The 23717-nt window shown below is 37.4% G+C and overlaps 1 protein-coding gene across 1 annotated transcript in view; it reads right to left on the reverse strand.

Annotated features, from left to right (window-relative positions):
- Nucleotides 1-4883: 4883 nt before the first annotated feature.
- LOC110937792 (probable LRR receptor-like serine/threonine-protein kinase At1g07650) overlaps nt 4884-23717 on the reverse strand; it is a 31745-nt gene continuing 12911 nt past the window's right edge. The window contains exons 4-12 of the mRNA XM_022180246.2: nt 19408-19479; nt 19244-19312; nt 6546-6617; nt 6357-6428; nt 6124-6195; nt 5594-5665; nt 5315-5386; nt 5129-5200; nt 4884-5052 (exon numbers count right to left, since the gene is read on the reverse strand). Of these exons, the coding sequence (XP_022035938.2) occupies nt 4977-5052; nt 5129-5200; nt 5315-5386; nt 5594-5665; nt 6124-6195; nt 6357-6428; nt 6546-6617; nt 19244-19312; nt 19408-19479 (649 nt within the window). The 3' untranslated portion in view covers nt 4884-4976. The remainder of the gene's footprint in view (nt 5053-5128; nt 5201-5314; nt 5387-5593; nt 5666-6123; nt 6196-6356; nt 6429-6545; nt 6618-19243; nt 19313-19407; nt 19480-23717) is intronic.

The raw sequence follows: 23717 nt of genomic DNA on the forward strand, positions 1-23717 counted from the left end.
ATCACACTAAGGGCTATGCGAGACATAAATGATGATGAGGTTGAAAAGATGCCAAGTGCACCGGAGTCTGTAAATGTTGAAAATATTGATGAAATTGTCTTCGAAGGTGAAGTGAAGAAATCAACATATGTGAGACAAGACGGTACCGAATTTGCTCCTTTTGATGAGGACTGGTTGAGATACAACGTTGAAGATATTGATGAACACCTGAAGAATCGTGACTCTTCAGAGAATGCCACAGATGCGTTCGCAGCGTGGCGTCAATGTTTTTTGTCAAAGGCTTCAAAGCCAGTTCCAGAACCAACACAAGTCGATTTCTTACAGCTAGAAAAGGTCAAGCCAAGTGAGCGAATCTTGTGCTGGATGTTTGTTAAGGAAATCCACTGTGTCGCGATCAAGAGGGAATTCAGAATCCAGTATTTCAGGTCGTTGCTGAGTTTCTTATCACTGCCATTCTATGATGTGGCGGCACTTACAAAGCTTGAGCTTATCAATCGCTCAAAATTTGAAGGTGCTTCTCTCTTTGCATGTCTTATCAAGATGAACAAGAAATCGGGGTGGAAAGACAAGTCATACAAACCTCAATTCCCTAGGCATCAGCAGATCAGGTTCACACTTGATCTGGAAACCAATACCGACAGGTACAAGCTAGTGTACGAGCCTGCAAAGGTGGTTGAAAAGATTCTGTTAATGCCGATGCAGTAGGATTTTCTTGAAGACATGCGATTATGGTGCTACGATTCAGATACGCATGAAGCAGTGATTGTTTTCAACAATGACAAGAACTTGAGAATATTGGACCCGATGTGGCTGGTGAATATGTCTGCATCCGACATCGCGAAGTTGTACAGGCACGGCATCTTCTATGAAGACAAGGATGCTCACCAGGCATTGAAGTTTCAACGTGTTGCTTGCTACTGCTATTATCAGGGAATACATTCGGGTAGTTCCTGCGAGCGTCACCTTTGATGAACGAAATGAAGACCGAAGACGAGTAACAGACAAGGGGGAGTTTGTTGATGCACTTTTTGTGTCTGTCACTAGTCTTGTATGTAATTGTGTATTTTGTACGGTCTTTGTTTGATTATGGAGTCTGTATTCGTAGTCGACCAAGTTGGATATCCTACTATCTGCTTGTGTCCGACGTGTTTGTCTCCTAGTTTATGTAATTTGTCTTGAAACAATGCATGTCGCATATCAAGGGTATTTCTGTCATGTTTTTAAAACAATCTGTGCCATCTGTTTCGGCAAACTGTTATGCAGAAACAGTTAATAACTTGCAGGCCTTGGCGAAACGGTCTGTTTCGTCAAAGGATATCGACGAAACAGACTTATTGACTTTGTTTCTGTTTCGTCAAGCTAGTCAACGAATCAAATGTGATTCATCGACTGATGGGCCTGTTACTGGGCAAATTTCTGTTTCGTGGGCCCATGTTCTGTATCGCCAAACATGAAAGCCCATCTGCTATATAAGGCACATATATGTTCACAGTTTAGTTAGAGATGAGAGTTTACCCTTCAAGCTTGTAAGAACTGTGTTTGTATCAGTTACCAGATCTCATCCAGTTAATCAAAAGATTGTGTTTCTTTGGCTAACCTTGTGTTTATCTTGTTCTATGTTTGATTGGGTAAGTTAAGTAGATTCCGCACACTTAACTTTGTTTATTATAAACAAGGATTCGGTAGTGAAAATCGATCCTCCGATTTAAGGACCTACAACATGTCTTTAAACTAAACACTTACATGATTTTTGTTACAAAAAAACTGCAAACTCGCCAGCATTAGCATTATGCTCATACACTTTTCTGCATGCTTGCAGGTTGTTAGATTCATCATACTTTGGTACTTGCTGTCTAGAGAGCGGGAAATGTCATGAGGCGTGCCACTTGAGGAAACACGTAAAATTTTGCAACATAAAACGATTTCGTTTTTAATTATGTTTAAAAAATACAATTGCTTCCGCTTACGTAAACTATGTTTAAACATTATTTATGAAATTGCACTATTCATGTTGGACATGATTTTTGTATTAATATTATTTACTGTTAGTTCGACGTGATTAGTGGCTAGATTGTGGTATGTCACACGCCTCATGGTGGTTTCCGCATGTGGTATTTTGGGGGTGCTACACAGAAAATCTGAACTGCGGTTTCAAAAGCTTTCGGGTTTTATGAGCTCCGAACTTTCTAGAATTCCGGGTTACCGGGGGTTACCGGATTTTTTTGTTAAGTTTAGAGGTATGTGTAGTTCGGAGGTTTGAATTTGTGCATGTTCCGAGTTTTTCTAGCTATGCCGCGTTACCGGGGTACCGGATAATTAGCAAAAGTCAGAGTTTTGTGTAATTTGGAAATTTGAAGTCAGTTTCGGATTACTGAAAAAGTTACAGGGTACTTATGTTGTTCTGATCATGTGAGGGATGAGAAGCGGAAATGATGGTCCGCGGTGTTCGTTTCAATATTCTCTGAGTTCGGATTTGGTCCTTACTTGAGTTTTTGGACAATCTTAGACTATTATGGTGACTTGGTTAGACATTCACAGCTTGTGCGTCAAAAGACTCGTGTGTGATGGAGTTTTTTTCAAATATGTTTGTGTTTTCAATCAAGTATGGACATGATGAAGTTGGATACTCGGTTGATGACTAGTTAAAGATTCAGCCTTATTAGTTTTTGTTTAGAGTAGAGAAGATTAGTTTCTTGATCTCTATTCCAAGATGATTGCTAGTCGGTTCTCGAAATAATGTGGTGCTTCTTGATAAGGGGAAGATCGGAAATGAAAGCCATCAAGAATTCATTGGATTCGTGAAATTAGGAGATTGATTCTTGAAGATTCGTTATGAGATGAGATCATACATGAAGGGTTGCTGACTTTTGATAATGATGGTTAAAGTACTTTTATAAAGTTCATTTTGTTATTAACTTATCGAACTGAACTTCATATCTTTGTGAAGTTTGAAGTGTTAACGGTCGGGGATTGAAAATCCAATATCTCTTTCTGCTGCTGGTTAGGTTTGAAGATTATGGTTTCGAGATAGTATTACATTTGGTTATAGGCTTGTCCGCGTTAACTTGATTCGAGAGTAGTTTGAGGGGAGGATCTACAGTGTTTGATGTTGGATGCTTCAGGTTTCACAAAGCGGCTATTTAAGTAATCGTCAACAAGTCTTTAATTAGAAGGGTTGAAGATCATTGTGCTCTATCAGAAAGATCAAGTCTCAGCCAAAATAGAAAGCAGACATAACATCATCAGTCAAGGAGGAGTCTGTAAGCGTAGTATCCGGTGACTCAAGATTTTCGATGCTAGACAGAACTGATAGCAACAGTTAAGGGTGAGTCTGTAAATGCAACTCTCATCGGGTAACTGTGCTTTATCAGTTCTGTTCTACAAAGTAAAACGCCAAGTCATGTTATTATATTCTCACAAATTCGGACATATATAAGATGAATGTGTCTGAATTTGTGTTTTCAGGAGTTAGGGTTTGCCTCAGCCTATATATATGGGTGTATAGGTTAGATTTGGAAATCCATCACATTCATTCATCTTAGTGAGAATGGATCTGTGTGATCAGCGCTATGCAACCTCTCACAAACCCTAGCTATTCTTCTATAGTGTGTGCACATTTCTAGAGGGAGAGTGACTATGTGTTAGTGAGAGAAAGCTCGGTTTAGATCTTTGTGATCTAAACCATCTTGTAGATTATGTATACTCTCTCGGTTTATAAATCTGTGATGACTGGTTCAATAATAAAGAGATTCATCTTCTACATCTTTCTATCTTATATGTTTATCATTGTTCTTCATGTCTTGAATCAAGTGCAATGTTAATGTTGGTCATCAATCTGGTGCTTTCACACCTTACATGAAACATCTTTATTGTAGCCATCGCATAGTAGAAGCTTTGCTACTAATTGTGAAGTGGTACAACAACTTTATAAGATGTGTTCATAGGCCTTGTTTTACAATGTTTACATCTTTGGCGGTGGAAAAGATACTTACGGCGACTAAATGGCCTTACATGTTGCTATGGTACATTTAACACAATACATAGTCCTCACTAAAACACTACATAACCATTAACTTTCCAAAGCTAGTGGTAGTACGTTGATAGATCTATTAGCCTAACAACTCCATCCAGAATTCTTGGTTAGGGGTCTGAAACCAGTTTGACATCCTCATGTCGGGGACTTAGATCCTAGGAGGCACGTTATATAGTCATTGAGGGTTAGTTGTCTTCATGTATGGAATTTAATTACTCATATTGTTTAAACTTGTTTAGTATTTTGTACTCTATAATGGTATTTATCAAACTAGATGATATAGACTATAGAACGCTTTCACATAGGATGTATGCAAAAGACCTTGTTATTTAAAATTGGGAACTTATTTGTTTTCTGGTACATAGGATGCATGCAAAAGACCTAGTTATATAAAATTGGGAACTTATTTGTTTTCTGGCAAAAGACCTAGTTATATAAAATTGGGAACTTATTTGTTTTCTGGTACATAGGATGCATGCAAAAGACCTAGTTATATAAAATTGGGAACTTATTTGTTTTCTGCTACATAGGATGCATGCAAAAGACTTAGTTATATAAAATTGGGAACTTATTTGTTTTCTGTTTTTGATGTTTGAACTATTTGATTATAACCAAAATCAAGTATTACTTTGATCCAAGTGCTATGCAATATGTTATGCCCCGGTGTTTCCGCCTTAGGTCGGGGTGTGACAGGCTTTGCCTATTCCACTAGACCACCAACCCAAAGGTGTATTTTCCTTTCTATAATCAACTTTAATGTGACTTGTAGAAAACTAACTCATAACAATGCATGTGAATACGTTGTCCAAACATTATAAATTAGTTATTACAAATGTTTGTTGCAATATAATTAGTTTTAAAACGTAGAAAATCTTAATACTAATAAAAGTTAACTTTACGTGATAATATATATAATAGAAGCAAGGAACATGGTTTGAGTAACTTACAGGACCTCTAGATCTGGCAAATTCCCGATATCGTTGGGAATTGACCCTTGGATCAAACAATTCCTTAGTACCCTGGAATTAAATGTAATAAATATCTTCACTTGAGTACTAAAAAGAGGGAAAAAACAAACCAGAATAAAAAGCTCACAACGTTCGTAATTTTATCAATTTCTCCACTGATGGCAAGGTTGAAGTGTGTGTTTTTAAATCACTAATTTTCCTGTATATCAAGATAAGTATAGCCACCTAGATCAATAGAGATAATCCCCGTGCCCCCCAAAAAAATAAATATTAAAAAACACACACACGTATACACAAGTGGAAAAAGTCATACAGATCTTTTAGGTGGGTTAAGATAGAGATGCTAGAAGGAATGGGCCCCTCAAATGAAGAACCTTGTACTTCCCTGCATCGAAAACCAAATGTTGATGCATTTCAGACTAGTACATCCATAGCGAGTGGTAGAAATATCCAGTTATATAAATAAAACAAAGCTTTGAATATAAAAAAAGTTAATGTAGTAAACTTGTAATTTAACGGAATTTCATCCATGAAAAGAAGTCAACATGATCAAGATTACTAATACATAAATTATTTCATCATAGGATCTTACAAGGTCTCGATTTTAGTCCACCGGCTAATAAACTTAGGTATCTTTCCAGTGAAATTGTTGTCACTTAACTTCCTAAAAAAGTGTAACAAATTTATAACAGTTAGGTAAAATATTCAACCTTTATGGATGTGAACGATTTATATACCACCAAAATATATTGATTTTAACCACTTTGCGTTTACAAAAGAAGATGTAGAAAACAAGTTGACATAGTGCATTCACATCTCACTCTTCTTCTACGTATACATAATTTAACTAAATCACAAACGTTTCTTTAAATTTGTTTACGTTATAAAAACCTCATCCCATGCTCTATTTATATCTTTATCTTACTCACAAACACTTCAATTATTATTTTTTCTCTTTTTTAAACACTCAAAAAATATAGAGCCTTATAGAGAGTAAGATGTAGTGGTATTTTGAATGGCTTCTTTATATTATTCTCTAAAATTTGAGGCTATACACATAAAGAACATGGAATCCCAGTCTCTTTATTGATAATCAATCAAGCTTACAAAACTTATACTCACAGTTCCTTCAAATTGGTAAGATTTGCAAATCCATCCGAGAGCTCTCCCGAGAAATAATTTGAAGACAATACACTGGGAAACAATGTTGGATCTACATGAATTTGGTGGCTTTTTTATGCAAAATTTGAGAAAGGTATACAGTTTTGATCTATTATTTTTCCCGGTGGGGTTGTTAAAAGCATAAATATATATAAGCATAAATTTAGATGTTATAGGTAAAAAAAATTGAGTACAGAGTCTCCAAATTCTTCATGTTGGCTATATGTTCAGGTATGTGGCCTGAAAAGCCGTTTCCATGTATGTTCCTACGGAAAATGAAGTAATTCACAGTTAAATTTAAGTAAAGCTACATCATATTTATAATTCTACTTCATTATTATATTAAATATTCCAACAACTATAGAAGTGGTTATGTGGCTTACAGATATGTTAGGGAGGTCATTGAAGTAAGAGTTGTTGGGAAAGGTCCAGATAACCGGTTTCCCCTGAGGAGTCTGCATAGTTACATAACTAGAAGATTAAAGTACACAGATAGTTCCTGTGATTTACCAAAATTGTGGATTTGCTCCCTAACTTTCTAAAAGTACACGGATGGGTCCCTGTATGTTGTATTTTGTAACATATTTAGTCCCTAACTTTGCTTAAAAGTACATGAATGATCCCTGTGGTTTGCACTGTGTAACGCATCTAGTCCCTATCTTAAACCTGTTAAAACCTTTAGATTTTTTTAGTTGGTGACTAAATTGTTGGCCATCAGAATAACATTCAGCGGAAGCGTTATAATGATTTGGATTCATGATAACGACTTCATTAGTTTGATGTTTGCAGAGAAAAATGGAGGGACAATTTAGCGGTTAAAATTGTCTTGGTGCCGAGAGTGAAACCCGGCAAGACATATAAATATCATATAGATGGCAGTTAATAGTGGTTGAAATGGAGGGAAAACTACCCTTTTGAAACGGTGTCTCCTAACCAACGCAACCGGTCATAATTACATAATTACAAGTCATAATAATCCTAAGTTAACATTCATACATACTAATATTCGAATATAAAGAAATTATGATTATACCTTCTAACACACTCCCCTAAACATAACTTCGTTTACGAGAATGTGTTAAAACACTGATGTTAGCGTCATCCACTGCTGCCTTGGCTCTCTTGAAATCGAACCTTCTCCTAGTGTTCAGCCTTCTTATTCCTTCCCAATCGTTGCCAGCAAAGAGTGCATAGTGATCAACATCATTTTCTGTGTAGGTCCGGCTAGGAGGATCTAGTCGTCCAATCCTTGTATACTAACCCAACCGGTTGTGCGGAATCCAACCGAAAGGGCAAACCGAGATAAAACAAGCATAAACAAGACACACGCGTTTCACCGATTAACACCACTTGTATTAATGCAATGAAAGGTTCGGTTACAAGCTCAAGGTTTACAAATTTGTTCTGTAAAAGTGTGTGTGTGTTTTCTCTTTGTTCTCACAATATGTTCTTATCTATGTTCTAACATCAGACAGACTATATATAGCAGAACACACGACGTAACAGATCTTGACGTATCAAACTTGGCGAATCAGGACCTTGTTGACGAATCAGCTAGTTGGTTGACGAAACATCCTCAACCTTCGACGAATCAGCATCTTGGTCGACGAAACAAAGTGTTTCGTCGACTTTATCCTTGTTCCGCCAATAATGGGCTTAGGCCCAATTATGTTTCGTCAAATAGGATAAGGCCCAAGTCTTCTTTTGGTTCATTGTTAAGCCTGTTAGTCTTGAACAAGTCTCGGCCCGTTTGACTTGTTCTTGTATACGACGGAGGAATGTCGTATTCTTGAACTGGTCTTGTCGCGTCCACAAAACGTGCATCAACAAACTCCCCCTTGGACGCTACTCGCGAGATTCGCCTTTGTTGTCTTCAGAGTCGGAGGATCTTCAAAGTCTTCACGTCTTGAAAGCAGAGAGTGTATCAACAAACTACCCATATCATGTAGGAAGTGTGTTGACAAACTCCCCCTTAACATAAGCTCCCCCTTGAGTTATGCTCGTGAAAGACTTGTTCAATAGTGCTTAAGATCCTTGTGGTGTTGATGATGGTCAGCGGCAACTCGAGGATCTTCATCTTTTGAGCGCCTTTACGTCGTGTCTTCATTCCGAAGCTTGTCATCGACTATGTTCTCCTTGCCTTTAGAATCTGCACATGCAAGAAATCTAAACGCGTAATAAGAACAACTGCTTGGAATATAGTTAGCATAAACAAGTGACACACGAATGACCATGTCACAATCAAACACCGTCCGACAGTTTGAAAGTTTAACAAATTTATCAATTTTTGTTTTAACTTTCAAAACATGCAAATTTTGACCGTTTATGAAGATTTAGTCAATTCGGTTTTCGTTCAGGTTTCAGGCAACGAAGACTCGAGTTCCAACATCGTACGATCGAAAATAAAATAGAAATAAAATCTTTTTGGCTTTTATAAAGTTTATATTAAAACACACCTAAAATCTTTTTGGTATTTTTGAATATTTGAAATGTAAAGACTGAAAGCAGTAAATAAATATATACAAGCATTCTTTTTGTGAGTTTCGAGGGTAAGAGAATCATATCAGTTTACGGTCATGCCAAAACACTCTTGTGATAAGCAGCCTATAACAATTATCGGTATTGTTGTCCACTTAAGCTCAACTTATCAGATGTAATCATGGTGAGGGGATACGTTAAGTGTATGATTTATACTTACCGACCAGTGTTCATCCACATCACAACACATTCCCGTATCAAGATATGCACGAGGGTTCATCATACCGGTGAGTATACCGATTATCATGTGATTAATCACTTATTGATGAGGAACTTGATTTTCATATGCATGAGGGCACAGGAGCAAGTCCGTGAACAGGTCAGTACTTCCGTACAGCAGAGAGACGAACTTGACTCTCGGATAAATGTGATATTTTATCACTTATTTGTTTGGACATGTTTTTGTTTATCACTTATTGAGGTCGTATGCAATATGCAGTATGTACACGTATGTATAGTATCATGAAAGATCTAGACTTGCGTCCCCGTTATTTTTCGGTAAAAGATACAACCATGATACCCAGATGATAAGCAGCATAAAGACCAAATATCTCAGAACCTCGACAATCTATCAAACGAAATTTCGGTACTAAGACCATATGCCAATGAATGGTTCCCACCTGGTCTTCAGTCGATTAAGATTTATATCACCCTGCACACTTTAAAATGAGTGTGAACCTACCGATACATCTTATATAGAGCTGCTTATCGTTTTTCAGTTTAGGGTTTAAAGAGGTTTAGACAGACCACTGATGTACTATCATTTTCTCTTTTTCTCGCCAGGAAACTCATTTTTGCTTTTTTATTGTTTTTGTGTTTTTAAAATTTTTCGATGTTTTTGGATTTTCAGAATTTGGATTTACTCCACCTAAAATCAATAAACTAAGATAAATTTAAAAGACACAAAGATATGTACAAAAATGATTTTCCGATGTTGGTTTACTCTTGCTTGACCTTAATGTCGTTTACCAATAATAAGTAATCAAATCTTGATTTGTCAAATGCTTTGGTAAAAAGGTCGGCACGTTGGTCATCGGTGTGGACCTTAACAACATCGATTAGCCTTTTATCAAAGCAATCACGTATGAAGTGATATTTGATGTCGATGTGTTTGGTCTTTGAGTGCTGCACAGGATTTTTAGTGATCTGTAATGCAGCAGAATTATCAACGTAAATAGGAGTAGTTATGAATTCAAAACCGTAGTCGCGTAATTGTTGTTGAATCCAAAGAACTTGGGAGCAACAACTTGAGGCAGCAATGTATTCAGCTTCGCATGTTGATGTAGCGACACAAATCTGCTTCTTGCACTGCCAAGTGACTAGGCGATTTCCTAAAAACTAACATCCAGCCGTTGTGGATTTGCCATCGATTTTGCATCCGCCAAAATCAGAATCACTGAACGCGATCAAGTAAAAGTTATTATCCCTAGGGTACCATAGACCTGTGTCAGGGTAACCCTTCAAATAACGAAAAATCCTTTTTACAGCTGCAAGATGTGAGGCCTTCGGGTTGACTTGATATCTGGAAAGTAGGCACGTTGGGTACATTGTGTCTGGCCTTGATGCTATGAGGTACATAAGAGATCCAATCATGGCGCGGTAGTATGAGGGGTTAACATCTTCACCCTTCAAGTCTGGAGTAATTCCTGATTTTGTGGCAGTGGGGTACCAATGGGCGTTGCATCGGACATCTGGAACCGGCTCAAGACGTCACCAACATATTTAGTCTGATGGATGAAAATCCCAGACTCAGTTTGTTATACTTGTAGTCCCAAAAAGAAAGTCATTTCCCACATAACACTCATCTCGAATTTATCCTGCATAATTCGCTCGAAATTCCTACACAAGACATAATTAGTAGAACCAAAAATAATATCATCAACATATACCTGTACATGAAGAAGTTCTCCATCTTGTTCTTTGATGAAAAGAGTACAGTCGATAAGGCCCCTTCAAAAACCGTTCTCCAGCAGATAGTTAGATAAGGTTGCATACCAAGCTTGTGGTGCTTGATGAAGACCATAGAGAGCTTTGTTCAGCAACCAAACCCGGTCGGGATGGATAGGATCTTCAAAACCTGGAGGCTGTTCGACATACACCTCTTCTTCAACCACACCATGTAAGAATGCACTTTTGACGTCCATCTGGTAAACCTTGAATCCTTTGAATGAGGCATAAGCCAGAAAGATCCGTATAGCTTCCAGACGTGCAACTGGTGCATAAACTTCGTTGTAGTCGATCCCTGTAATCTGATGAAAACCTTGAACGACTAAACGAGCTTTGTTCCGGATAACAACTCCGTGGTCATCCTTTTTGCATTTAAACACCCAATGGGTACCAATCTTCTTGTATCCAGCAGGTTTCTCTACAAGTTTCCTGACACCCAGCTTCTGGAATTGATGCAATTCTTCTTGCATTGCTTCCACCCAAGAATTATCTTTCATGGCTTCTTTCCAAGTTCTTGGTTCTTCCTGTGAAACATAACACGCGAAAGACCAATCGTTTTGTTGACCGGATTCTCGAATGACTGAATACAGGCCTGCATTGTTGTTGTTTCGCAACATGTTTCTTGTTTGAATGCCACTTTGCACATTTCCGATGATGTTTTCTTGAGGATGGGTATTATGAATCCTTGTTTCAGGATTATCTGGAACTGGAACATTTATACCCAAATTGTTGAAGTTGAGATCAACAACTAAATCAATGCCTGGAATTAACGAATATGATAATGCAGTAGCTTCAGCTGTTCTGTGGGCATCCACTGGAGGAGTACCCTCTGAAGTACCATGAACAGCTGTTGTAGGGGCTTCTTGATCTGCATCTAGAAATTCATCATCCTCTGAAGATTCGTTCAATTCGGCAGCATCATGAAAATCCTCATTGTCGAGAGTATTGTTGTTCACCGAACATGGTTCTTGATTGACAAGAATTGGACGAACCACCGGTGAAACTGTTGCATTGTCACTCTCGAATAACATCCTTGCCGCAGCATTTTCTTCATCGGCTTCAACATTGATCGAATTGAAAAAGTCATCATACTCAAACATCCATGGCTGACTAGGACACTTGACAGGCAAAGTGTGCCTTTGTACTATGACTTCAGACCATTCCTCGACCCTTTTAGTCTCTAGATTCCAGACTCGTAAGTTAGGGGTGGCATACCCAAGAAAGTATCCATCAATAGCTTTTGCCCCAAACTTTCCATTAGGATCGATGATTGTGCATGGAGCTCTAAACGGTTCAAGATACGACAAGTCTGGTTTCCGTTTGTGAAGAAGCTCAAAGCAGGTCTTGTTATGTCTTTTGACTGTAAGGACTCGGTTCAATGTATAACATGCAGAGGCCACAGCTTCAGTCCAGAATGGAATGGGCAACTGCGACTCCACCAACATTGTCCTAGCAGTCTCGATCAATGTGCGGTTCTTACGTTCAGCGACGCCATTCTGTTGAGGAGTGTAAGCTGCACTAAACTCGTGAAGAATACCTTTTGAAGTGCAAAACTCCGCCATGGCATGATTTTTAAATTCAGTACCATTGTCGCTACGTATTCGTCTAACCTTCAATTTATACAAATTCTCAATCTGAATGATCAAGTTTTTGATAATCTCAAAGGTTTCACTCTTGCGTGCCATGAACGATACCCAAGAAAATCTTGAATAATCATCAGTAACCACGAGGCAATATTGATCATTCCTGATACTTTTGTGCTTGACAGGACCAAACAAATCCATGTGCAAACGATCAAGAGGAACTGCCACCGTGTTGATCTTCTTTGTAGGGTGCTTCTTCTTCGTTTGTTTTCCCTTTTGGCACGAAACACAAACGTCTTGAAGATGGAAATTTTTGAGAGGAACACCATTCACCCACTCATTTGATACCAAATGATTCATTTTGCGTAAGTGAATGTGACCCATTCGTCTGTGCCAAGAGATTGAGTCTTTTTCTGTGGCTTTAGAAACGATACATGTTGCTTGTGCAGACGTAGTAATAGCCTGGCTCATATCAAGGACGTACAAATTATTTATCCTTCGAGCCGACAAGAGAATCCATTCTTTTGGAATTTTGAAGCCAGGCTTCAGCACATAACATCCATTAGCATCAAAGTGTACTGAGAACTGCTTGTCACATATTTGAGAAACACTAAGAAGATTGTGATCAAGCTGTTTCACAAAGTTGATCTTTTCAAAACTGACAATCCCGTTGGATATCATTCCTTCACCCGTTATATAACCACCCTTGTCTCCAGCAAAAGCAACATAACCCCCTCTAATAGATTTAACGTCGTAGAGAAGCTTCATGTCGCCCGTCATGTGCATGGATGCCCCACTATCAACAATCCAGTGACTACTGATAGTTCCTCCTGGAACACCCTGCACATAAACTCAAATAATTAGTTGGAGATGGGGACCCAAGCGATTGTGGTCTTGGGTCTTCCATTTTCATCAATAACAATAACTTCTTGTCTTTGATGATTGGTGAATTGTGATGGTCCCCCTGATTTCAGTAACCGTTTTTGGTTTCCACGTCTGTTTTGTTTTAAAATTTTAACTTCATGTTGGTCAGAAGTTTTTGAATTGTCTGGTTTTACAGAAACAGATGTTTTGTTGACCACTTCAGTTTTAATTGCCTTTTCAATTCTCTTGACCTGTTGGCGTTTTTGTTTCTTTTCCCTTTCTTTTACAAGGCGGGGATCTTGTTTTATGAAAACAGATTGCTTACGATCAGTCTTGCCTCAGGGATCATCAACTTTCTCTTTTTGTTTATGAAGATAAGGACAATTTCGAATAATATGACCAATTGTCCCACACTCAAAACATGATCTTCGTTCAACAAACCCCGAAGAATCATGTGATCGTTTAGCCGATGATGTTGAACTTTGTGAACCCGAGGTACTAGGCTTTGAACTGCTCGGTTCATTTCATTTCTGAACAGTTGCCTTCTTGACAAAAACTAAGTTAGATTTATTTTCAAACGTTTCAATTTTGTCCATTCCCGTCGATTTCACAAAGTTTACATTCTTGTTTTTCTTCTGATTCGGCTTCTTTTGAGTTTGAGCCGGTGATTTTGCTTTTGGTTTGGTGTGATTCTGCTGTTTTTCCACTATTGGTGATTTCTTGTTGCCAAACTGTTTTCGAACTTCAGCCTTTGGAATAGGAGGACAATGGGTTACTGTAACACATGGTCCTGTCTTTCCCAAAAACTTACTTGTCGAGTTTTCAAAAACTTTACTGATTAAAGATTGATTCACATTCTTAATGGGAATGTCTTTGTCTGAATAAATTTTATCATCACCAACAAGAGTGTACAGCAAATTCACACTCTCCGACTCTTTCTCAGGCGAGGACTCGATTGCAACAGTCTTAGCGGGTTTTGCAGGAGGATCACATAGATTGTCATTCTCGAGAGGTATGTCCTCATCTTTTACCACCGCATCAGACTTTGCTGGAATAGCATCATCAGATTCATCATCAGAAGAATCAGCATCCTCAATGATTGGAGGATCCTGATTCAGCTCAGCAGAAGATACACATGCATCTGCTGACACATCTGAATCTGATGATACTTCTTGCGTATATCCGAGCCCTGCTGCAAACTCCTTCATATCTAGAGGCACAGATGGTTCAAAGAACACTCTGTCCTCCTCATCTGGCATGGCATCATAATTATGTCTCACAGGTGGTGGACATTTCTTATATCCTATGCACGTGATGTCCCTTTTCTCTTTCTGGACATCAATGATGTGATCCAACACATAGCTAGAACTCAAATAACTGTCTAACTTGAGTTGGATTGCCTCACTTTCCGTTTTTACCAGAGCCATCTCTTTTTGCATTATCTCAAGTCGAGATATATACAAATTTATGTCGGTTTGTTTTCTAGAAACCATTTTAATTAGCTCGGTTTTATCTTTCTTTAGCTTTTCAATTACTGACTTAAACTCTTTTTCATGGTATTCATAGAACACGTTGGCTTCTGTGCATTTGGAAAGGTCCACAGTCAATTTTTGATTGTGGATAAAGGTCACATCATACATTTCTTGCAAAGCCTCATGCTTACTTTGCAAGTCACAACAATTCTCATTCAATGTAGGATGTTTGTCTTGCAAGTCAAACAAACTAGCTTGTAAAGCATCATGTTTGCTTTGCAACTCAGACATACTTTTCTCTATATCAGCACATCTAGCACGCAACCTATCACATTCATCACAATTTACAACAATGGGTTCATCGATACATACCTGACTTGATGAACCGTCGACATTAGCCATAAAGGCTGAATGGAGAGAAGACGAAGAATAAGCATCTTGATCCACCAGAATAGATCTTCTATCACTTCTTGCTGCAGCTTCCTCCAATAGATCATCAATATCAGCATCCATGGAAACATTAGATGTCTCACCCACTTGATCATCACCTGAACTGGATGATTCTTCATCTGTACTCCTACTGTACCCGGAAGAGTCTTCATCCTCAGAAGATTCACCACCACTGGCAGAAGATTCTCCACCACTGGTGTGAACTGCATCCTTCACAATTTTAGCAAAACAAGTTGTACCATCCGGAGCATCACCACTTAATTGGATTGACCAATCACATCCTTCATCAACCTGAACCACTAGTGCCCGGTTGGCATTTGATGTTCCAGCTTGGCATGGGTTGTTGACAGGCACCAACGTACGTTCAGTGTTCCTGTTCTAGTTCTGCTGGTTGCCCTGATTCCTGAAAGGATTTTGATTCCCATGCTGTGCTGGCCTCGTACATTCCCTTTTAAAGTGACCACGCTCACCACAATTGAAGCACTTCACTGCTTGTTTATCGAACCCATACTTGGTATCTTTCTTGCTCTCCAAGCTGGTTCTGCTAGTTCTTTCCATAAAATCCTTTGCTCTTCTAACAACACTAGCAAAGGCCCACTTAATATCCATCAACTCCATCTCCTCCTTATCTACCTGCTGATAATCTTCTTGTGTCAGATTAATGTTTCCAATCTGACCATCCACCAACCCACAGTATGCACTCACTAAGGTGGTTAGCAACTCCATGTGTTCCCTAGCTACTTCCACACTTCCTTTTGAGAAACTTGAAGTGTTCAGTTGTACTGTATTAGGCTTTGATTGTTGACCAGCAGAAGATGTATTTCCATAACATGCTTGTTCTTGAACAGGAGGTGGTTGAAGTGGATTTCCATACATGTCTGTAGTGGGGGCTGGCTTAGCAGGAACTTGCACTAGATTCCCATACATATCTGTGCTTGTGACGAACGCTGTTTGAAGCGGAGCATGTGAACCAGGTTTTGCAGATGAGGAACTGGAAGTGCCATAATACATCTCAGGGTTGCATGGCACAATGGGTTTTGCAGAAGAAGCACTCGGAGTCCCATAATACATTTCTGGATTCTGTGGCACGGGAACTCTTTTAGCCTTTAACGTTTCCTCCTGATCCTTGTTTTCCAAAAGTTGGACGAAGTCGTTGATATTTGTAGTATCTAAGACCCCGTTGTACTTCAAGATTTCCAAGAAACTGTTCCACTAGGGAGGTAACGCATCAGCAAACTTCTTTACAACCTCTGCTGTAGTTGTCACCACTCCAAAGTTGCCCAATTCTGTAAGCAAATGATAGAACCGGCTTGTCATATCTCCCAACGACTCTTTATCCATACATGTAAACCCGTCAAATTCTTTCTTGAGTAGATCGTGTCGCAATTGACGTGTTGCTTCATTCCCTACCCCTATTGTCTTTAACGCGTCCCACAACTTCTTTGTCGTCTTGAAACTGACAAACTGATGGTATATATCCTTGCTTAACGCCTGAGTGAGAATGGCGTATACTTTCTTTTCCAAATCATATGTTTTCTTTTGATCTTCAGGAAGATCGGCAAACGTAGCAGTCGAAGAAGCAGCAACCTCTATAGCTTGATCGAAATCCGTAGTGAAACGTATCCACAGCTCGGTGTTTTGACCAAGAACGTATGTACGGAATCTGTCAACCCTCGACGAATCGGCATCTTGGTCGACGAAACAGGACCTTGTTGACAAATCAGCTAGTTGGTTGACGAAACATCCTCAACCTTCGACGAATCAGCATCTTGGTCGACGAAACAAAGTGTTTGGTCGACTTTATCCTTGTTCCGCCAATAATTGGCTTAGGCCCAATTATGGTTCGTCAAATAGGATAAGGCCCAAGTCTTGTTTTGGTTCATTGTTAAGCCTGATAGTCTTGAACAAGTCTCGGCCCGTTTGACTTGTTCTTGTACACGACGGAGGAATGTCGTGCTCTTGAACTGGTCTTGTCGCGTCCACAAAACGTGCATCAACATTCTGCAGCTTCTCTTGTTCTTGTATTTCCAGTTGCTTGCATAATCTCAGTTCCTTCCATTCTGTCCTCATCGCTCTTTACCTGCCTTGAATCCGTTACCATCTTGATCTCCTTTCGCTGATTTGCATGTTCCTGTACTGACTTGTATTTGTAATAGTATACTATTACATCCAAATACATGGCATATAACAGCCTCATGTATTCACCTTCGATGTAGTCGAAACCGATCTTCTTGGCGATTTTTGACCATAAGTTATTTTCTGACATATCGATGTCCTCCTTCTCGTTTTACTCCCATATACAAGTCTAACAGACATATATTCCTATTCTCCGAAGCATACCCCGGTAATGGTCTCGTGAAAATTTCTAATTTAATTTTCAGAAACCAATCTACGATTTCATTAAACTTGATATCAAGATGATATCGGTACATCACCACGTAATCCTCATCTTCTAACATGTCTAGTAAAGCCTTGCAGTCATTGAACTCTTTGAATGACATGGATTGAAGTATCAGAACATTCCAGTCAGGTTCATTCGTTGATACATCTAAACTTTCGAAGTAATCATTCAAGAATTCATTTTTGAATCTTTCATGATGATCTTCCCTCTTTAATACCGATTCCTTTTCTAGCATGCCTATTTCTTCTTCTCCCGTCATGCCAGTTTTACCACTTCTTTTATTAAACATTGGAATACCGAATGTGGGAAACAATTTACATTTGTCTCCGTTAAACTTAATAGTGTAACCTTGTGTTATTAGTTGATCTAAACTTAAAACATTTCAATCAATATCCGGTGTGTAGAACACACTTTGAACCTGAATATTCTCCATTCCAGACATGATTTCAGTGACTCCTATGCCTCTTATAAAGAAGAAATGATTTTCTCCTGTGTTAGTTTCGACACTTGACAGGTTTTTTATGCGTTTAAACATGTCCATATTTCCTGAATAATGATGTTTAAGAGTCTTACTAACATACCATATTTCTAACAACAAACCACCGTCGGTACCAGTCACTATATATTCTTTTCTTTGACCGCTTTGAAATTCAGCATCAGTGTTGTGTGATTTCTGCGTTCCGGTGTTCACGGCCAGACGGAGCAGTTGCACTTCTTCATCATTTTCTTTCATTTCACATGTAGAGATTTGGTGGTCGGGCTGATTACAGTAATAGCATCGCCTCTGCATTCATCGCCTTTCTCGCTTCTCTTCAGTGCAGTGTATACACGGCAATAATTTGAAGACAACTTCAAATCATCATCGCTAACATAACCGGCTCTGATACCACTTTGTTGGCCATCAGAATGACATTCAGTGGAAGCGTTATAATGATTTGGATTAATGATAACGACTTGATTACTTTGATGTTTGCAGAGAAAAATGGAGGGACAATTTGGCGGAAAATTTGGCGGTTAAAATTGTCTTGGTGCCGAGAGTGAAACCCGCCAAGACATATAAATATCATATAGATGGCAGTTAATAGCGGTTGAAATGGAGGGAAAATTGTCTCCTAACCAACGCAACCACTCTAACATACCGGTCATAATTACATAATTACAACTCATAATAATCCTAAGTTAACATTCATACATACTAATATTCGAATATAAAGAAATTATGTTTGTATCTTCTAACATAAATGTGTTACAAAGTGCAAACCACTGGAACCATCTATGTAGTTTTGAGAAGCTGGGGACCAAATCTAGAATCATGGTAAACCACATGGACCATCCATGTATTTTACTTTAATTAGAATTTAATCTATATGTTACTATCAAATCTAAAAAAATTGATATGCTACTACAGTCAAATAATTATTTTACAGGCAAACAACTGCTAATATATGTGTGGTTACAAGTCAGTTAACTGCATAGTCCCTAACTTTGCTTAAAAGTACATGAATGGTCTCTGTGGTTTGCATTTTGTGACGCATCTAAATATCTAATCCCTATCTTGAACCTGCCAAAAACTTTAGATTTTTTAGCTAGGGAATAAATATGTTACAAAGTGCAAACCGCGGGGACCATCAATGTACTTTTGAGAAGTTGGGGACCAAATCTAAAATCATGGTAAACCACATGAACCCTCCGTGTACTTTACTCTAATTACAATTTAATATATATGTTACTATCAAATCTAATTTTTTTTTTTGATATTCTACCACAGACAAATAATTATTTTACTGGGAAAGAACTGCTAATGAGGTGATATAATGTGTGGTTACAGGTCAGTCAACTGCATAGTAGCCCATTCAGATGGTATTGTTCCAGTGAAGTTATTATAACTCAGATCCCTGCATTAATAAAACAATAGGATTGTCATTTCACAATGATCATAACGTTAAAAAAATGTATTGATTATGTGTTATCAAGCTGAGGGTTTTCTTACAGGTATTTGAGCTTCAGAAGCTTGGTAAACTCAACTGGGAGAGCAGTTGAAAAATTCTTGGAGTTTATTTGTCTAAAATTTAAAATTCAGAGTCAAATACTGAATTACAGTAAAAAAATGTCAATGTAATTCATATGGGCTGCTCACCTATTTGGAGGCCAAAAGCGAAATAAAAACTAGGGCTCTTCCAAAACATTTAACAATTTAAATGGCCAAATTCATCCTTTGGATTTTGATTTGACGTGGAAATATCAGAACCAAAAGTATGCATTTGTCTTACAAGATTATTGAAACCCAAAACACATAGTCAAGAAATAATTAAACAAACATGAGGAAAATAAGAATAATTGTTGAAGATGATACCTACTTTTATCCTTGTTACAAATTTATTTACTATGAGATGTTTAATTTATATGATGTTCCAAACATGAACATTAGTCCATCCTACTACATCAAAATGTGGGGTGCTATGCATCAACAAAAAATACATAATGAATCAAGCTAGTTACGTCAGAGATGTTGGCCTTTACACGTTGACATCAAACAAAGATGTCAAATATTATCTAGTATTTATTTATTGTGTCAGTTGTGTAAAAACTCTAAACTCTAGGGGTTATTATGTATGTGTACCTGAATATACTAAGTTGTGTCGGTTAAGGAATAACTCCAATATGGGCAGGTATAAATAGGGCTTTGTATCAGACATTTGGTCTAATTCGAATGCAAGTGTGTGTGTTCTAGAGTGTGAAATATCTCTCAATCGTGTGTGTTTGTTAACTGTTTATGAAGTTTGTTTATTCGACTCAACAGTGTTAGGTAGAAGCTAACGGTTCCAACATAACGATCATTTTGTTTGAAATATGAACTCCAACTAGGAAAAACAAATGGTCTTAAACAAGACCCTTCTACACCACGCAACAGACTTCAGAATCTCGGTTTTTTCGCATAAAGGGGCCTGTACAGTTTCAAACACTAGGCACAAAAATGTAAAAATCAAAGTTGCTTGGTTTTAAAAGAGGGTCTCTATGGTAGAGGCAACGAATTTGTTACCACTAAAGTACAGCACCACCATCTTTAGAGCCAATTAAATTATATATTAATATTAATATTCCACATAAAATGAATAGTTTTTATGTTTTAAACGTGGCTCCAAAATTCTGGCGCCACTTCAATTTTATTTGCCCTTGGGACAATTCATTAACATTCACATAGTTCCACTTCCATTTTCAAAGTTCACTTATAACCTTTGACAGCTATATTTTAAGTTAATTTTGAGGTGATTTGTAGTAACCTGGGAAACTGGGAGTTGAACCCAAAGACGTAGAAGAAATTTTGACTTTAATTCATAGTTGTAATTGCATACCCTTAAAATTAATAGAGTTCACTTTTGTTTTGCTCCTCTTGGTTTGGTCATTTTAACAGTTTTGCTACAATGATTTAAAAATATCTATTTTCCTCCTGATCTTTTGAGTTTGTAGCCGGTTTGCTCCCTGGCTCTAACTTAGTTAAAAAGTTAAAAGTAGGGGTATTTCGGTAGTTTACTCTCTGGATCTAACTCAATTAAAACGTTTAGTTAAAACTCGCGGTAGTCGTGGTCGGCAATTGGTAGTAGCAGGTCGTGGTGGATGTTGGTGGATGGTGGTGGCCGGTAGAAAGAGTGATTGGAAGGATGTGGATTAGAAAAGAATTACTTATATACATGTAAATAAACAAGTTATATGTTTATTTAAGTGAAAAGACTTACATGCCCTTACTTTTTTCTATAAAAATATCAAAATACCCTTCAAGTTAATGGATTTTTTTGTTGGAGTTAGAGACGGCGAACAAAATGGCCATAAGTTAGAAAATCAAGTAGAAAAATGGCTATTTTTTAACTATTGGGGAAAACTATTAAAATTAACAAATCATGCGGAGCAAAATGGAAGTTAACTCAAATTAATATTTAAAGTTAAAATAATATTATTTTTTGTTCGCCAGGATTATTAAATTTTTTTTTGTGGCTTCATTTGTTGAAAAAATAAACGTGGTTCAATTCGGAGTTAAGTTACCGGAATTTATGAATTTATTCTCTTTTGATTCTTGATTATTAGTTTCAAGTTTGTTTTTGACAAAGATTAATAAAAATATACCGGGACTTTGTTAGGTTTTAATTTTGACATTTAATTATTAATATTTGGTTTATATTAATCAGTATTTTGGTTGTTTTACTTAGTGTGTGTGTGTCTATATATATATATATATATATATATATATATAAAACTGTGGGTTTGACCGAATTGAGTGGGATCTGAACCTTGGAAATCCATGTTTCTGCTGTCCAAACTTATAACATCTAATGTCGGACCTTGTGATTTGTATTTGTTCGTCCGACCTTGTGACTTGTTAATTCCCTCCGCACATGTTGATTTTTCTTCTTCACATCACATAATCCATAGATGGCCATCTGAACTTAACAGTTTTGAGAATTAATTTTTCTTCTGTCCGGCCTTGTGGTTCTGATATCACCGTCCGGCCTTAATCAACACCATCAGCACATCCGCACTTGATTAAAGCTTGATATATATTCAGTTGTGCAACTTTGTTTGTAACGCCCTGTTTTTCGTACTTTCCTTAATTATAAAGCATTGCTTGTATTTCTATTTTTGTAAACCTTGTATTCTTGTCTATCACCTTTTCGTTGTAACCATTCAATCCGACATTTGGATCATAATAAAAATTCGTATTTCTTGATATTCATGTTATACATGTTCCTATGTTCTTATACCACTAATCAAGGCCATGATTATGTGAGCTTAAAAACAAGGTTGTGACATGTAAATCCAGATGTTTAATCCTCATAAACTTTCTACTTTAATAGAGTTTTAACTCACAAGTGAGGAACAAATTTTAGACTTGAAGTTGTGTGATTATATGGTTAGCTTGGGCTATCCTACCTTCAAATCCACACATCACTTTATGTTTTCTTAGTTAGCTAGTATGTATTTCATTTCCTTAATGTATGTTCATGACCCTTCTTGTTGTCCAAGACAACATGTGTAGTGCTGAATACCAAAGAGGTTCCTAAATGGAAGATTTATCTTCCTACCTCATGCATGACTTATATGATGTTCTTGTTGAATTATTGGACTACTTACCTATGATATCTACTATGTAACATATATAATCTAAGTAACTAAACCTTTGATGATAAACTAGTGATCATTTGTCAAAGTGTTAAGTTACATCGTCAAAGTATTATGTGTTAATGATTATTTCTCATAAGTCTACTTTCATGTACTTTAAACTCCAAATCCTTAATCTTCCGTTAACATCCAACACTCATACACCTATGTTTCTTGGTGTAGAAGGACTTGGTGCTCCATTCTAATCAACCAACAAACACTAGCGGAATTTTCAAGTGGAAGCTTGCAAAACCGTGACTATACTCGATCCCATTTTACCTTTTAACACTTTGGGTGCAACATGTATCTTATGCAAAACACAACACTTGAAACTTATTTTAGTCACACTCTATACATGCTTAAACATGAAACTATATGATGATTGTTAATCTCGTATGCTATGTAAACTTTTGTGTCAATATATGCTCATTAACTTTGCTAGCCTACCTTAACAATTATAGCTCTATAGGATTAATGCACCGCCCATTAGTCTTGGGGTATTGTTAAGTTAAACATGTTAATCTCCCACTAGTCTCTTGGGAAAGGTAAATTTGCGTTGTATACTTGGGTTTGAACATATAGTTACACCATTTCAGCATATTAGTAACTTGCATATTTTTAATCATGTTGGATATGAGCTCGTTAAACTTTTTATTCTATATTATGCTATGTACAAAACTAGTATACTTGCCAACTTTTTGTGATCATATTTTAATACATGTTAATTCATAGATGAGATGATGCTAAGTAAAGAAACGAGATTTAGGTGGACTTAAAAACACATCTAGAATAAACGTTTATTTGATGTTAAGTTTTGAAACAATGTTGTTTATGTTTGAATCTTTGTATGACATTTTTTGCATTACTTTGAAATTTAATTTAAAATTATATCATCACATAGTGTTATGACACTTTGAGCGATTTCTTCATCTCATCCCGATCGTCATCGGTTGGGTGTGACATTGTTATTCTCAAACATTCAAAACCCCACAGTTTCAGCAATACCCCACGGTTATACCCCAACGGCGACTCAACTTATTATCTTCCCAAAACATTCTAATTTTTGAATCTTTGTGATTAAATTTCAGAGTATTATCATCTTCAAGGTATGCATCTACTTATCTTTATCTCCATCTTCTTCAAATTTGG

The sequence above is a fragment of the Helianthus annuus genome, chromosome 2 (assembly GCF_002127325.2).
Source record: "Helianthus annuus cultivar XRQ/B chromosome 2, HanXRQr2.0-SUNRISE, whole genome shotgun sequence".
Lineage (NCBI taxonomy): Eukaryota > Viridiplantae > Streptophyta > Magnoliopsida > Asterales > Asteraceae > Helianthus > Helianthus annuus.